This window comes from Anneissia japonica, unplaced genomic scaffold (genome assembly GCF_011630105.1).
Source record: "Anneissia japonica isolate Jap-2015-1 unplaced genomic scaffold, ASM1163010v1 scaffold585_len4108843_cov191, whole genome shotgun sequence".
In the NCBI taxonomy this organism is placed as follows: Eukaryota; Metazoa; Echinodermata; class Crinoidea; order Comatulida; family Comatulidae; genus Anneissia; species Anneissia japonica.
In genome coordinates this window covers 1,382,972-1,398,278 of record NW_022716829.1, presented here as the reverse complement: position 1 = coordinate 1,398,278, position 15,307 = coordinate 1,382,972, and the positions used below count along the sequence as shown (strand labels likewise).

The following is a 15,307-nucleotide window of genomic DNA, read 5'->3' as shown; positions in this document are numbered from 1 at the left end:
GGTGTGTGTCTATATGCTTATATATGTTATTACACTGCTGCCAGTACTCCATACTTTGGGGTCGAAATGGCTCCATTCCATGTTGAATCTTGTATGTATTATTTGAGTTGTTAACTTTGTCCTACAATTAAAATTTCATACGAAAAAATCACAACACGCAAAATTATGATACAGTACCGTAACTTTCGCTACAGCGTTTTATAATTTAAATATTCTATTGCATAGATCCTTTAATTGGATGGTAATCAAGTTAAGGATGTTTGTATGTAAATCAGCGAAAAGTTTCCTTCGAGATCTCTGAGTTTTAAATCCGTACTCGCGCAAATAAGCGCCCCGTTTGATTAAGCGCCCATCTCGAATAACCGTCCCTCCCAACGTGAAATTTTCCTTAATCGCCCCGTTTGAATAAGTGCCCCTTCTAATTTCAATAAGCGCCCCTCAATAATTTCATAAGATTTTTTTTTTAGCGAGTCAATAATCCAATCAATCATAGAACTGTGGTTGTTGGCATGATTTGAGCTGGAAACACATTCTTCTTAGGTCAATATCAAAATGAGGATATTTCTCTTGGACTGATGAGAGCTCCGATCCCTGGACAGACAGTATATTTTCAACTTTACTATTTTTACATATTTGTCTATGCCTAGTCCTACTCCTCTTTTTCTTTTTCCGACTTTTAGCACATTCTCATCTGAGTTTTCAAGAAAAAATACAATGATCCCGCCATCCGGCTAATCTCAATCGGCCGATGGCCAACAAGCTAACCACTACCCACCACCACTATTGCATCTGCTATTTTGCTGTTATGTAAATATCCACGCATTCTTGTCATGAGCCATGTTCTCTGGACGATTATCTTTTCCGCCGAGCCACCATTCGTAATGTCCTTAAATAATCTTTTTTCATTCAAAAAGTGCCTCTTGAATTTAATAATTTCCCATAAGAACCCCTCGATTTTCATCTATTTCCATAAGTGCCCCCTCAATTTCCACTCTGTTTTCATAAGCGCCCCGTTCGAATAAGCGCCCCGTTTGAATAAGCGCCCCTCAGAAAGTGCAAAAAATATTTTAAGCGCCCGGGCGCTTATTCGCGCGAGTAAGGTATAGGCCTATGGGTCACACTATATTGAAATACGCGTTCACTTTCAAGTCAAGGGCCGAACACAACACTGTGCTCGTATATACCCACAGCTGATGATTACCGCAAAACTTACAGAATTAGGTCTACTCTCCAATTTACCTGTATAGGGCCTAATCTTACTGTTTTCCAAGGTTATTCATGATATGTAAATCAGTATATATAGGATTGTAGAAAATGAGATTTGTAAAGAGCATAGTTACTAAATTTAAATGCAATCATTAACAATTATCGAAGTTATTACCAATAAGGCCTAGTAAAAATAATGTGTTTATATCATGACAATCATTTCATGTTATAGGCCTACTCATACTCCGATTAATGTCCGTCTCGGTGGGGTGGACATACTTTATACAATCCTTCTGGTTTAATTTAGAGGGATATCTCTAGCTGAGAAAAAAAATACGCTATGATTATTGTAGCTCTAGATGGCCAACAGTGGCACTCTCAGACTCTTAGAATTTGAATATAATTTTCTTTTTTCCTCCATTTAAAAAATATAATTTTTAATAATTTCAGGGATGGGGGGGGAGAGGAAGAGGGGCAGCACTGAAAAGCAAACAATGCTGTCGTGTGAATGGCGTTCAATCCGTCACCTGTCTTCTCGTAATTTCAGTTGTCTGATACTAATGGCGTCATTTGGCTCACATAATGATAATGGTAAGATATGAATGACAAATGGTAGAAGATTTACAATTCATGTATCTGTTTCTGATATATATTATTAAATGTAAATAGGTATTATGATTACCATAATAACCATATTATATAAATATCGTTATTAACATGTTTTGTCTGAGACGATTATCGGAATAAGATTGATATCATTACTTTTGAATATCATAATGGCTGTAATGAATAAATATTGCTCAACCTATATCTGATGGAAAGTGCCACCATATGTGTTAATGATATGTCTTTTGTTAACAAACTTGGAAAGATAATTCAAATATATTGTAAATGTTTTTGTAGAGCCTGGTTTACATAAAATCGCCACGCTATCACTTAGCGTGTTCACTGTATAATCTTTATTTTATACCTCCTTGGCACTACGTAGCTGTGCCCGGGGAACAACTAGGACACAACAGGGGCAATTATAAGACATATATTATAGGTACCTAATAGAATTAGTACGCCTTAGTTGTTCGAGATCATTCCATGTAAACGTTTTCCACATGTTTTAAAGGGGAGTGGTCCCCTCACTTTTCGACCGCAATTCAATTCCATGTCAAGTAGATGCCTGGAAATTGTTGAAATGAACTGCGCAATGAACTGCGAAAGAGCACTGTACAGCCAGGATACATCTTATCTTATAGCAAGATACCGGTATCTCCTGCCCACGTCCATCTGAATTACCTATAATAGGCCTACACGACTCGAGTGCGCGTGCCTTTATTATAATTTGAGAAGTTATGAGAAAAAGCGAATAAAAAGCAGATTGGTTTTCGACACATAAAGTAGGTACAGTAATTACATCAAAGACAATTATGTTTTATTTTTCTATGGTACATCACGAGATTGTTTAGATCTCTATGATTGCCGAAAATCGCTGATAAAGAATTATGATAATAACATGGTGGGGTAGGGTGGGTGTGGACTCACGGCTTTGAAGTTGGTAAAGTGATGTGAATACATCAAACACAATTTTTGTATTAGTTTTATTTTCTATGGCACACACACATACCGGTATTAATTACATCTCTATGGTTGGCTAAAATTGTTGGCGCTCCATTTTGACTATAGTGATGTGATGAAATGTGTATTTCCGGTCATTTATGGTACTATTTCCTGAAATGTTCGCGGATGTGGACTCAGGAATGTCCTCTCTCCCGACTATCAAAACAGATCTGCACCCTTGCTTTAGTGAGTTGAAAGTAAAGTTGGGCCCTGATAATCCTGACCCCCCACCCCCGTAAGTTTGAGCCCAGGTCCGCCCCTGTATTGTAGTGATGAACATAATAGTTACGGGCATACAAAGTTATTTTTTTGTCAAAGATAATTTGATAGTGTGACGTGGACAAAGCTTAACGTAAGCCTATTTTTAATAACTGGAATAGGGCCCGGAATAGGGCTAATCAAATAGAGCCACTTTCCGTCATACTGGAACTGTGCCTAGCATGAAACATTGGGAAATGTGTTTATCATTTTTGGTGGAGAATAGCAGATAACATTCAACAGTAAAATTAATAACAGGGCGTGGGTGCTAAGAACCACGTCACGTAGACCTACTTATCAACTAATAATAAAGATAAACTCCAATGCATGAGAAAGTGACCACATTTTACAGACGCGAGAAAATGTATTTAAGTCCGTGGATCAAGACCATCATTCATACTCACCTTTCATGGTTAGACGGTCAGGTAAGTCTCAGACAGCACTTGCTTTTCTGTGATTGATTGTAACTTCGCTATTGTTATTAAACTATGCCTAGACTTGGTTTAGTGTTTGTAAATACTTGTGATTTGCCTACTTTTTTGTAATGTTAAAAACATTTTTTAATTGTGAGCATTTATAAAGCGGTGCTACATTAAGATCATAGTGCTTTTCATCTATCAAATTAATTTAAGTATTAAAAGGCTTACTTTCTAAAGACACTCAAAATAGTTTATTGGCAATAGTAGTCCATGTTCGCGAAGCCGAGCGTTTGCTGTGAGTTTTCCACCGCCTTTTTGGTTTATACAGGATTCGGCAAGCTGACTCGTGCGTTACTAAATAGTGGATCTTTAGTTTAAGGCCTACGGTACTCTTTTTTTCTAACCTTCCTGTTATAGGCTACTTCTACTTTTGGAGTGGTTATTAACATTAAACTCCATCCGGTCGAAGCGTCGGCGACTAAACTGACAACCCTCTTAAATGTCTTAGTGGCTGCTGAGGAGAGATTGTTTATGGTCACCCAGCAGCAAAAAAAAAACCAATAGCTGAACAAAGGGCGGATGAGCTCCTCGGAGTCAACGGCCAACCATTAATTAGTTTAAGGAATATGAGTAGTTTAGTCTCATTGTTATTGTTATTATGATTATTTTTATTTTATTTTATTGTTACTATTTAATTGTTATTTGCTTTTTCTCAGTTGGCCTATATTATTTCTCTGTAAAGCGCATAGGGGCAATGTGCAATATGTGCTATATAAATACAACATTATTATTATTATTATTATTATTATTATTATTATTATTATTATTATTATTATTATGAGATCGCCTTTATCCACCTGAACTCTAATTCATTTACAGTATTGAACGTGCAATCTTATAGGTTTCATTTATGAATATCATTATTTCTTTAGGCCTCAGTAGTTTAATTTTCACCTGCTTAGAGATTTGTTATATGTTTGATTATTTTTTAGGCATTGCCCCGAACGAAAAAAGAAATAGTGTAGGCCTACTCCCTTGAAAAAAGCCCCAACTGCTTAAATGCTTTCATTCATTAATTTCATTATACATCTTTCAATATGAAATTGTTGCATTTGTATTTGGCTTAGAAATACCTCACACAGCTAGCTAAAACAACGTGTCCGCACTTGCTATATGGTAAATGGAAGCCTTTGTTTTAAGAAATATTCTTTGGTCATGTTTGTGCCGTTGTTTTTTGGTTTTTTTCAGTAATTTGTAGAATCCAATATGAGAGTATTTTGTCTTATTTTGTTGGTGGCTCTTGCCAGTGCTGACTTAGCACCATTACACAAAGCTAAAGAACCAATCGCTGGTAAATTCCTGATTGGATTGAAGGTTTGTAGCAATAATATACTTTTTGATATCTTTTACAATGGGACCTTTCCGCAGTGTCAGTCAAACTTTATGACTGACCAATCAGAACGCGTTATTCAATAGCTAAGACTGCGTGCATGCCCCACATACACGCAACACGTTTACGTACGTAGACACTGTGTTTTTTTGGACCTCAGCAACAAAATTGGCGGGCTTATCGGAATACGGTATCATTTGGGATGGGGCGAGGTTAACAGAATTTAGCAAACTAACGGTCATTTAATTATTTATCGAACTTACTTTAAGCATAGAGAAAATATTTTCTCTATGCTTTAAGCGGATTTTTTAGAACAATATAAATATGATGAAATTTAATGTTAGCTCTATACTTAAAATAAAATAATTTATACAGGGAATTGGATTAAATAATGTGGGAAGAGAAATATTTCTAACAATTCAGCCAAATTTAAAAACAATATTTGTCCTGGTTTGTTAAAAACCAGGAGCATGACCAGCATACTCAACATCCATATTGATTGATTGATTGATTGATTGATTGATTGATTGATTGGCTGATCGATTGATTGTTTGGGTAATATATTCTTTGATACATTAATTAATTTATTGGTTGACTCGCTGAGTGAGTGAGTGAGTAAGTGACCGATTGACTAATAAACTGATTGATTGTTTGGTTTCATTATTACTTGATTGATTGATTGATTGATTGATCGATCGATTGATTGATTGATTGACTGTTTGATTGAATGACTCATTGTGCTGGCTATCCCTCTCAGAGCAATGTTGATGTTGATGCCATTGGTGAGCGTCTGGAGAACACTGTCTTCAGCGGTACTCTCAAATCTACCCTTTTAAAGAAGTTTAAAGGTGCCTTCAATGGATTTGTTGCCAAGATGGACGATGAGATGGTGGAGAAGGTAAGTTTTCATTCTTCACTTTGCCTTTGCCTATGCGTTTTGTTAGCAGCGTGGCTCCAGAAATTTGCCGACAAGGGGTCCGACGGTAGCTTTGGTGGGAGTCCCAAAATGCAAAATCCCTGGTAGAGTTCACGTTGAGTTTTTATGGCTTTAGTATGGCCCAAAGTGTGATTTTAGACTACAATATTAGGGATTGGCAATCAAAATAACTTTATTTGGATAGGAAAATTGTTTTTTAAAATTTTTGATCTGACAATCTTGTCGTGGCGCCTAACAACAGCCTGGGTCCAGGCCTGTCCGAACGGGAGTGCAAATGTCTCCAGTGGCCCACTGGCGCCACCGCCGTCTGTTAGCCTAAACAAGAGGTATTGATACGATACTATACGATACAATAAAGCTTTATTGTCACAACGGTATAAACTATGGGTTGTGGTTTAGTATATAACACAGAAAAAATGTCTTGCATGAGGCAAAATATTTTGTTTTTCATCTTGAGTTGCATCTATATTCTATATTTTAGACATAGAATCTGTTGTGGACAGACGAGAGAGCTGGTGCCGGGTAGCTCAGACACAAAGAGACCCTTAGGGGAGAAGCAAATTACTGTAGGAGCTAGTCTAAACCTCAAGCGCTTTGAGACTATAAAGCGCTATATAAATCGAAATACTTTACATTACATATACCTCCTTGTATCTTCATCCATTTAGCTATCGGTTTGTTTAAAAATACATTTGTAAGATAATCAACAGTTGTATTCATATTATTTATTTATATATACATATATATATATACATATATATATATATATGAATTATATGTATATATAATTTGTATATATATAATTTTGTTTTTTAGTACATGCAATATGGTACTTATAATTTTAAAAATTATTATTATGTAACAACAATCCTTATAAAGACATTGGTTCGATATATTCTTTTAAATATACTTTACTTTATTATAACGATATTTGTTTTGCTGGAACCAATAGATCCGTGGTCTTGATTTCGTTGACTACATTGAAGAAGATGGAATGGTGTACACAAGTGTGACATGGGGGCTTGATCGAGTTGATCAAAGGGATCTGCCATTGAACAACTACTTCAGTGTCAACGGTAAGATTTTATAGAGGAATGGAGATATCTAGAGGGATGGGAAAGAAGAGTGAGGTGCTATTTTTATTTTTGTTTGTTGTTTGTTTTGTCTTGTTCTACTTTTACCTGGATATTTAATAAATGAAATGAATCTCCGACTTCGAGGTTGAGGGACCGAAGCGTAACTGCTGCCGCGCCAACCGCTCTCACTTTTCACGAAACAACAATTTAATGTACTATTCTCTTTTATTGTATAATTAATTATTTAAAAGTACAAATTGTATCATATGAAAAAATTGAAATAAATATTATTACTTGAACTTAAATTGATCTACAAAAGTATTAATTTTTTATTAAAGATGTCACTCTTTGTCATAAGCTGAAATAGAAAAATGCAATTCCATATTTAAATTAGGCTACTTAATGTGGTATATTTAAGAACTTGTACATTTAAAATTAAAAATTTTAATGAGAAAAAAAAGTTAAGTAATAGCTTTCATGTAATTTTGTATCAACCTTAAATTGGCTGGTAATATTTTTGTTGAGTGAAACTTCTATAATACAGCGAAAACTTTTATCTGTTTCGGGTTGGAAGTTTATTTGATCATTTTAAAATGAGTTAGGCCTATTCAGGATTTTAATTTAATTTATTAAGTTTTATAAGTTTTTCCTTACTTCGTAAAGTAAATTAGTTTCTGTTCTGTTTAAGTTAGTTGTTCTTTAATTTCCCTCTTATTATCGGGAATTGCACTTTTTAAATTCTACAGGTAAAGGAAACGGTGTAAATGTATATGTGATTGATACCGGCATCAACCCATCCCACACAGAATTTGGTGGCCGAGCCGCTGTCGCCTACGACGCCACTGGTGGCGATGTAAGATAAAGTTCAGGCAAAAATAGACTCTGATGCTACTGCTACTACTACTACAACTACTACTACTACTACTACTACTACTACTACTACTACTACTACTACTACTACTACTACTACTACTACTACTACTACTACTACTACTACTACTGTTCTCCTACTACTAGCCTATACAACTAATATGATGATAATTATTACTACAATTTTTAATACAATTTTTATTCATTTATTATTATTATTAGCATTATTATTATTATTATTCTTATTATTATTATTATTATTATTATTATTATTATTATTATTATTATTATTATTATTATTATTATCATTATTATCATTATTACCATTATTATCATTATTATTATTATTATTATTATTATTATTATTATTATTATTATTATTAAAAGGATAACAAAATTAATCGTTACTATTGGTGTTTTATCACTAGTCATACTAACATGATCAGGCAAATGTTTGATAAACGTTTATTTGCAGGGAATTGATTGCAATGGTCATGGAACTCACTGTGCTGGAACTATTGCTGGCTATAACTATGGCGTTGCCAAAGAGGCCAATATCTATGGTGTCAGAGTTTTTGGATGCTCCGGTGGCTCTTCTACATCCACGATCATTGACGGTAAGATTTCTTCTCCAATTTTCAATATTTATACATTATGAACAGTTATCTGTATTTAATATTCAATCATACACTTAATGTTAATTATGAATATTAATGTCAATGCCGTAGCCAAGTCCACCCTGATGTTGTCCCGCACTAGTGGTGGCGGGATAACATCAGGATGGACCCAAGTACTTTTTTACGCGTAAATTCAAAAAATGTGGACCCTTTTTTTTTTTAAAGGTGACCCATTTTACGCAACAATATGAAAAATCTGGACCCATTTCTTAAAAATTGACCCATTTTATGCCAAATATGAGAAATCTGGACCCATTTTTTAAAAGTTGGACCCATTTTTTGTGGACCCAATAGAAAATATGTGTGGGACTATCCCAAGTGTCCCAATAGCTGGCTACGGCATTGTTTAACTGTAAAATTACGCTTTTTATGGATAACAAATTCTGTAAAGATTGTTTGAAGGAGGTATAGAGAAGATGAATAATTTTAAACTTTTAATTAAATTTTTTAACATTTATCTTACTGCTGTATATTTTTAATCACATTGCATTTATTTTGTATAACTTCGTTTGTTTAAGTAGTTAAGGCCTACATATTTTCCATTATATCAAAAGTGTTTCAAAGAAATGTATTTATTAATTGATTTATTTATTTTGATTGCTTTATTGATTCTTAAATTGAATACAATATTGAATGACTTCATTCACAATAGGAATCAACTATGTGTACTGGTATGGTAGTCAACCGGGTGTTGTGTCCATGTCTCTGGGTGGTGGGGCATCTACTTCTGAGGACAATGCTGTTACCAACCTGATTAACAAAGGATTTACTGTTGTGGTCGCTGCTGGAAACGACAATGCTAATGCATGCTATTATTCTCCCGCTAGAGTAGATGCGGTAGGCCTATGTAGTTTTCAACATGATTTGCAGTTATCCATTTTTTTAAAATTTAACATATACAGCAATACGACCCACCCAGCATAACGATCTCCATCACCAAAACAATTACATCACAAATGCAAACAAATCACATTAAAACGTTGAATTTAAACTAGAAATATACTTACATTGTTAAACAGTTATCATACTGGTATATTTATTTATTTGGATATACAACTTCAGATCGGTAGCACACGTTTAAAGTGAACGGTGCATCCTTATAATTAAACAAATACAACCATAGAACAAAATATATAATAAACCAATTAACATAACGCTGTGTAATCTACCTACAGAAAAACTTTTAAAAAATATTTAAAACTGAAATTAATCCTAAATCACCCCTAAATGTTATTCAACTTCTATTTTTCTTTTTAAATACATAGGCCATTACTGTTGGTGCTACTGATTCATATGACACTCGTTCGTCCTTCTCTAACTACGGAAACTGCGTTGATATCTTTGCTCCTGGATCCTCTATCACCTCAGCTTGGTGGACCTCTAACAGGGCCACTAACACAATCAGTGGTACTTCTATGGCTACCCCTCATGTTTCAGGTAACATCTATTGTCTTATTTGGGCTCAATAAACACCTTGCAGTACCTGTTTCGTAACCTTTTTGATTAATTACTAAAATTAATTTCCAAAATCAAATCAAATATTGGTTCAAATAATATTGTTCTAAAGCCCCATTTACACTAGACACGATTATGACACGACAACGACATATCATCATCGCGTAGTTTGTATTCTTCACACTTAACACTGCGCGCATCTGTATCGTGTCGTAATCGTGTCTACTGTAAATAGGGCTTTGGGCCACACGGCACAGGATATTGGGATTTGGACGGGGTGGAGGGAGGTCTGATGTTTTGCTTGAGAGAGGCGGTGGAGGGTGTAGTCATGAAAGTGTCCCGATGGTATGTGCAGTGATTTATTTTATTTCGGAAACCATCAGTGGCACTCTTCCAAAGGAAGGTGCACCACAAGAGAAAAAATAGGGCCTACTTAAACTAAGATATCATATACATTATAATCAAAACATAATTAAAGTAAGAGAATATTGAAATGAATAAGACAGCTTTATTCGTAGTACAGCCAGTACAGAGCTGGGATGTGGTAGGACTTGCTAGCAGTCTCTTTTCTTAGTGCTAGATAATTTCGTAGGGCGTCACCAGCGTCTGATTTTGTTAATCCTAATCCATAGAGCTATTAAACATATTAAATGTATGTCCTAATCCCAGAAAAAATATAGTATGGAACGCCATGCAAATAAGTAATATGGAACGTCATTGGTGCCAAAATTGATCGATTTTATAGTTTTCACTGATTAAGACAAAATTTAGGGGCTAGACCCCAGTCTAAAAATGTGGAAAACAAGATAAAAATGATGAATTAAAGGGTATATGTGAAGTGTGAAAGAGAGAGAGGGAAAGTTAGTGCATTAATTGATGATTGATTGATTGATTGATTTATTGGTCCCACTCATTTTGTTTCTTTTTTATCTTTTATCTTTCAGGTGTTGCTGCTGTTCTCCGTGGTAATGGTTATTCAAATTCACAGACAAGAAGCAAGATACTGAGTGATGCTTCTTCAAACAGAATTTCCAGCACCGGATGGGGATCTCCCAATTTATTGTTATACGTTGATTAAATCACAGACATTGTTATCGGAGATCAATGTCACTTCGTTGAGCCTAATCATAGTAACTAAGCTATTTCTGGCATAATACCAGAACATGTAGTATCATCTTTAAAACTACAGTAGTGGTACAAGCTATTGATCCCTTTAACCCTATTATATCTCAATCCTGAAGGAATATTATCGTAATATATTTAAAATTATTTTGAATATAAGAGAATTATCCAAAAATATTAAAAATTGTTCATATATTTATTTCAAATATGAATAAATGCGATTATTGAAGTATATATGAAGTTGTATATTTGTATTTTTTCGATATTATCAATCTTGTAATACACCTGTCATTAAGTATAGTGCACGTATAAAATAGGAATTTGTCTGTGGTAATTTTGTGATCATTGAAGACTGGGTAACTAATAAGAATATCTTATGCGTATTATATTGATACATACACACACACAGTAACATGTACAATACACTAACTAAAATAACAATAAACTAAAAAATAAATAAATAAAATAATAATTAAGTAATCTGAATTTAGTATCACTTTTATTTATCCGGCCTATGAATTACTGTAACTGTCACATCGGGAATTGAACCCAAGACCTTCTGATTACCGTCGGTTTGTTCTCAGCCGAGCTGGGGTCAGGTTAAATTCAATGCGACAAGTTCGTATAATGCAGCATACTACGCATTTAACTGGTAAATTACATGAATTTAAATAATATGGGTATGAAGAAACATTTTCAGAATAAGCCTGGTCTTGTAAGAAACAAAATCTTAAATGTTCGAAATCGTATTTTTATTACACAATGATTTTTCATAGGACTTTATTCGTTGAAAAGCTACAGGGTAGCCTACGATGTTCCATCATGTCCTATATATATATATATATATATATATATGATATTTAATTATACCATAGTTACCTTAATAATAATAATTTACTATTATTCGTTGCGTAGTACCAGTACCAGTATTACGAAATACCTTGAGAAAAAAACGTGTCCTAATGGGAAAATCCAAGGGTGTATACCACTTGACGTCATAGCTGTGTTTGTAGAGTATCCGAACGGTAATCGGAAGGTCTTGGGTTCAAATCTCGATGGGGACATACGTTTTTCTCAAATATTTATTATGATTTATATATTTATATGTATATAATATACCGTATATTATATAATATATAAATATTATCTATTGTATGTGTGTATATGTGTGTGTGTAGCGGGTGTTTATTTTATGTAAGCGAACAGTCACTTTGAAGCTTATGGCATAAGCGTAATGTAAAACTACAAAATCCTCTGTATGTAAACGTTACTTAAATTTTATTATGGAAAGGGGGATTACAAATAGGGATGTCAAAGGGGAACTTAACAACCCAAGAACTACTCACGTGAGATGAAATTGAAAATACAATATGCTTGTCCACTCACCAACTACGTCCAATAGTTTAATAGTGTTCGAATAATACGAAACCGAAAAAATAAAGCGAGTCCAAATCAAAGATCCAAAAATCATCAGCGGCAAATCCAATAACGGGAATTGCAAACGATGATTTCATTAGAGTCAAAATCGTTCATCCAGGTCCAGGCAAAACCATAAAACATCCCATAATCGATCAGACATTGGCCTGGGTTTTCCTCCAGAATAGCCTAAATCTTGAAATTAAACAGCTGTATTACAGCACCCTAGTCGATCTCCCTTTAGAGCCAGCTCAATCAGAGTTGAACGGTGTAGACTCTGCCCCATCCAAGTTAGTGTATCACTGATAGGACTAAATCTCTAGGGGAACAGCCTACCAATAAATAGTAGGATATTGCACATTATGACTATAGGAAATGGAATGCATCTTAGGTTAATAATCTAATATATAATCTAAAATTTATTTAAGACGAATCATTTTCAGATGTTAGTTTCTCTCTCCAACAACCGTGTCTCTACCTCCCATGCAATATACCGACTGACAGCCATTCTTTTTTCAACTTTGACAGCGCCCATCCTCATCGTCTAAATCAACTAATGCCTACAGTCATTGCCTACGCATAAAACTAATTTGTTCTAGGCCAGGCGACTACACATTTCATTTTAATAAACTTTTAGGTAACCTCCTTAATCATGGATACCCCTTCAGCCTAGTTAAATATGAGATAACTATAGAGCTTTTGTTTGTGTGTGTGGTGTGTGTGTGTGGGTGTGTGTGTGTGTGTGTGTGTGTGTGTGTGTGTATGAACTCTAAAACGTCTTCAGGTAATGTTTGAGGTTAGGGTCAAAATTGACAAGACTGGTGTATACGAAGTATTACACACAGTGCGCCTATCAAATAACAATGTTTCATTCAAAATTATATTTTGAGTCTATTATAGTTTATTTGTTACAATAAGAAAACAGTTTACTCTTAGTAAGAGTTAAATGGCATTGATAAGACCATTCCAGAGCATTCATATCATGAGTAATCTAAATGTGTAAGTCTCACAGAATCATTTTTAGTAGGCCTATGAAGTTTTAAAACAATCGCTACTAAAGGCTTAGATAGTTGTCCTTGATTTATTTATAAAACCATTTTATTTTTTAATCTGAATGTTTATTCTGTCTGCAAAGAATATATTTTCTCCAAAGATAATTAGTTCACATACAATTTATTATGTAGTATAATTAATTTGTTCACAAAATCAAGTGAGAGATGATGTGTACCTGTGGTTAAGCTGTGTCCGCTCAACATCTGTCGATACAGATGTTGAGATGTTGTTGAGTCCTTGATTTATTTATAAAATCATTCAATTTTTTAATCTGAATGTATATTCTGTCTGCAAAGAATATATTTTCTCCAAAGATAATTAGTTCACATACAATTTAATATGTTGTATAATTAATTTGTTCACAAAATCAAGTGAGAGATGATGTGTACCTGTGGTTAAGCTGTGTCCGCTCAACATCTGTCGATACAGAATTAAGTAATTTAATTAACAATTAATTAGACAATTAAATGTCCCAATTTGTGCTTCATAAAACACATATTAGCTACCTGACACAGTCGAAGAAGAGTTTACTTAGAAGCTGGTGTTTTAAAAATATCTACTATTCATCAAGTACTTCAGTTTTATCACAAAACGTGCAATTGCTTTCTTCTAATATTTTCGAGAATTCAATAATATGCGAGCATTTTGTCTTATTTTATTGGTGGCTCTTGCTAGTGCTAACTTAGCACCATTCCACAAGGCTAATGAGACAATCGCTGGTAAATTCCTGATTGGATTGAAGGTTTGTATCAATTACCAACATTTTTTGAAATTTTGTATTTTCAAAACACTCAACTTAACACTAGCTCACAGTTAGATATAATATCAATGTAGGCAGTATAAGGCAGAAGTAAAAAAAAAAAAAAAAAAAAAGGATTGATGATAAATTTATAAATTGGTTGGTTGGTAGGGTGATTGATTGATTGATTGATTGATTGATTGATTGATTGACTGACTGATTGATTGACTGATTGATTGATGTATTGTATGATCGAATTATTGAATTATCAATTTATTTGATATGATCCACAGGCCAATATTGATGTAGATGCCATCAGCGAGCTTCTGAAGAGAACTGTATTTAGTGGCAAACGCAAAGCTAACCTCTTGAAAAAATTTAAAGGTGCCTTCAATGGATTTGTTGCAAAGATGGATGATGAGATGGTGGAGAAGGTAAATACTACTCACTATTCATTATTATACTTTAATATATCCGTTTTACATACACTCTGGACATGAAACATTTAAACACTATTGACAATACACCAGCTTTCGTGCACTTCTTTAGTGCTTTATTTACGACTGTATCAGAATACGGCTCCCCTTTCTTTTTTCTGACTCCTCATCAAGTAGTCCAAATGTATTTTTTTAAATACCTCTGATACGGGTTCCGGCCCGTTGCCACCCAGGCCCGTTGCCACCCGGGCCCGTTGCCACCCGGAACGGGCCTAGACCCCTCTAATACCTCTGCTTCCTCATCTGTATTGAGCAAATGGAAACATTTTTTTGAATTACATTACATTACAAGTTGTCCTTATGATAGGTTCTTTTTAGTTGCTTTGTTTATGCAGTGCTTGATAGTAGAAATCTTGATTTATGTATGAGGTGGATGCTTTTAACATTCAGGATCATCATACTCTTTTTAAGTACCTAACGGTATACTTACATCTTATATCTTTATTGTTGAATGTTCTTAGATATTTAGACTAAAAAACCTGAAAAGTAGACCTACGTATGACAGATTTTTGTTTTCTGTCGTCACATTGTAGATGTGAATTATTAACATTTACCTGCATATATATATATACTTATACACATCT

At 34.2% G+C, this 15,307-nt stretch overlaps 2 protein-coding genes across 2 annotated transcripts in view; both read left to right on the top strand.

Annotated features, from left to right (window-relative positions):
- Window positions 1–4,712: 4,712 nt before the first annotated feature.
- On the top strand, window positions 4,713–11,252 carry LOC117109988 (aqualysin-1-like). The gene is made up of 8 exons (XM_033252516.1): window positions 4,713–4,865; window positions 5,639–5,779; window positions 6,771–6,894; window positions 7,641–7,747; window positions 8,240–8,381; window positions 9,094–9,278; window positions 9,707–9,878; window positions 10,841–11,252. Exons 1-8 carry the CDS (start codon window positions 4,758–4,760, stop codon window positions 10,972–10,974), a joined length of 1,113 nt encoding a protein of 370 aa, XP_033108407.1. The 5' UTR covers window positions 4,713–4,757; the 3' UTR covers window positions 10,975–11,252.
- A 2,724-nt stretch (window positions 11,253–13,976) lies between these two features.
- The window catches only part of LOC117109851 (aqualysin-1-like), a 9,266-nt gene continuing 7,935 nt past the window's right edge, over window positions 13,977–15,307 (top strand). Inside the window, exons 1-2 of the mRNA XM_033252296.1 lie at window positions 13,977–14,229; window positions 14,520–14,660. Coding sequence (XP_033108187.1) covers window positions 14,122–14,229; window positions 14,520–14,660 — 249 coding nt within the window. The 5' untranslated portion in view covers window positions 13,977–14,121. The remainder of the gene's footprint in view (window positions 14,230–14,519; window positions 14,661–15,307) is intronic.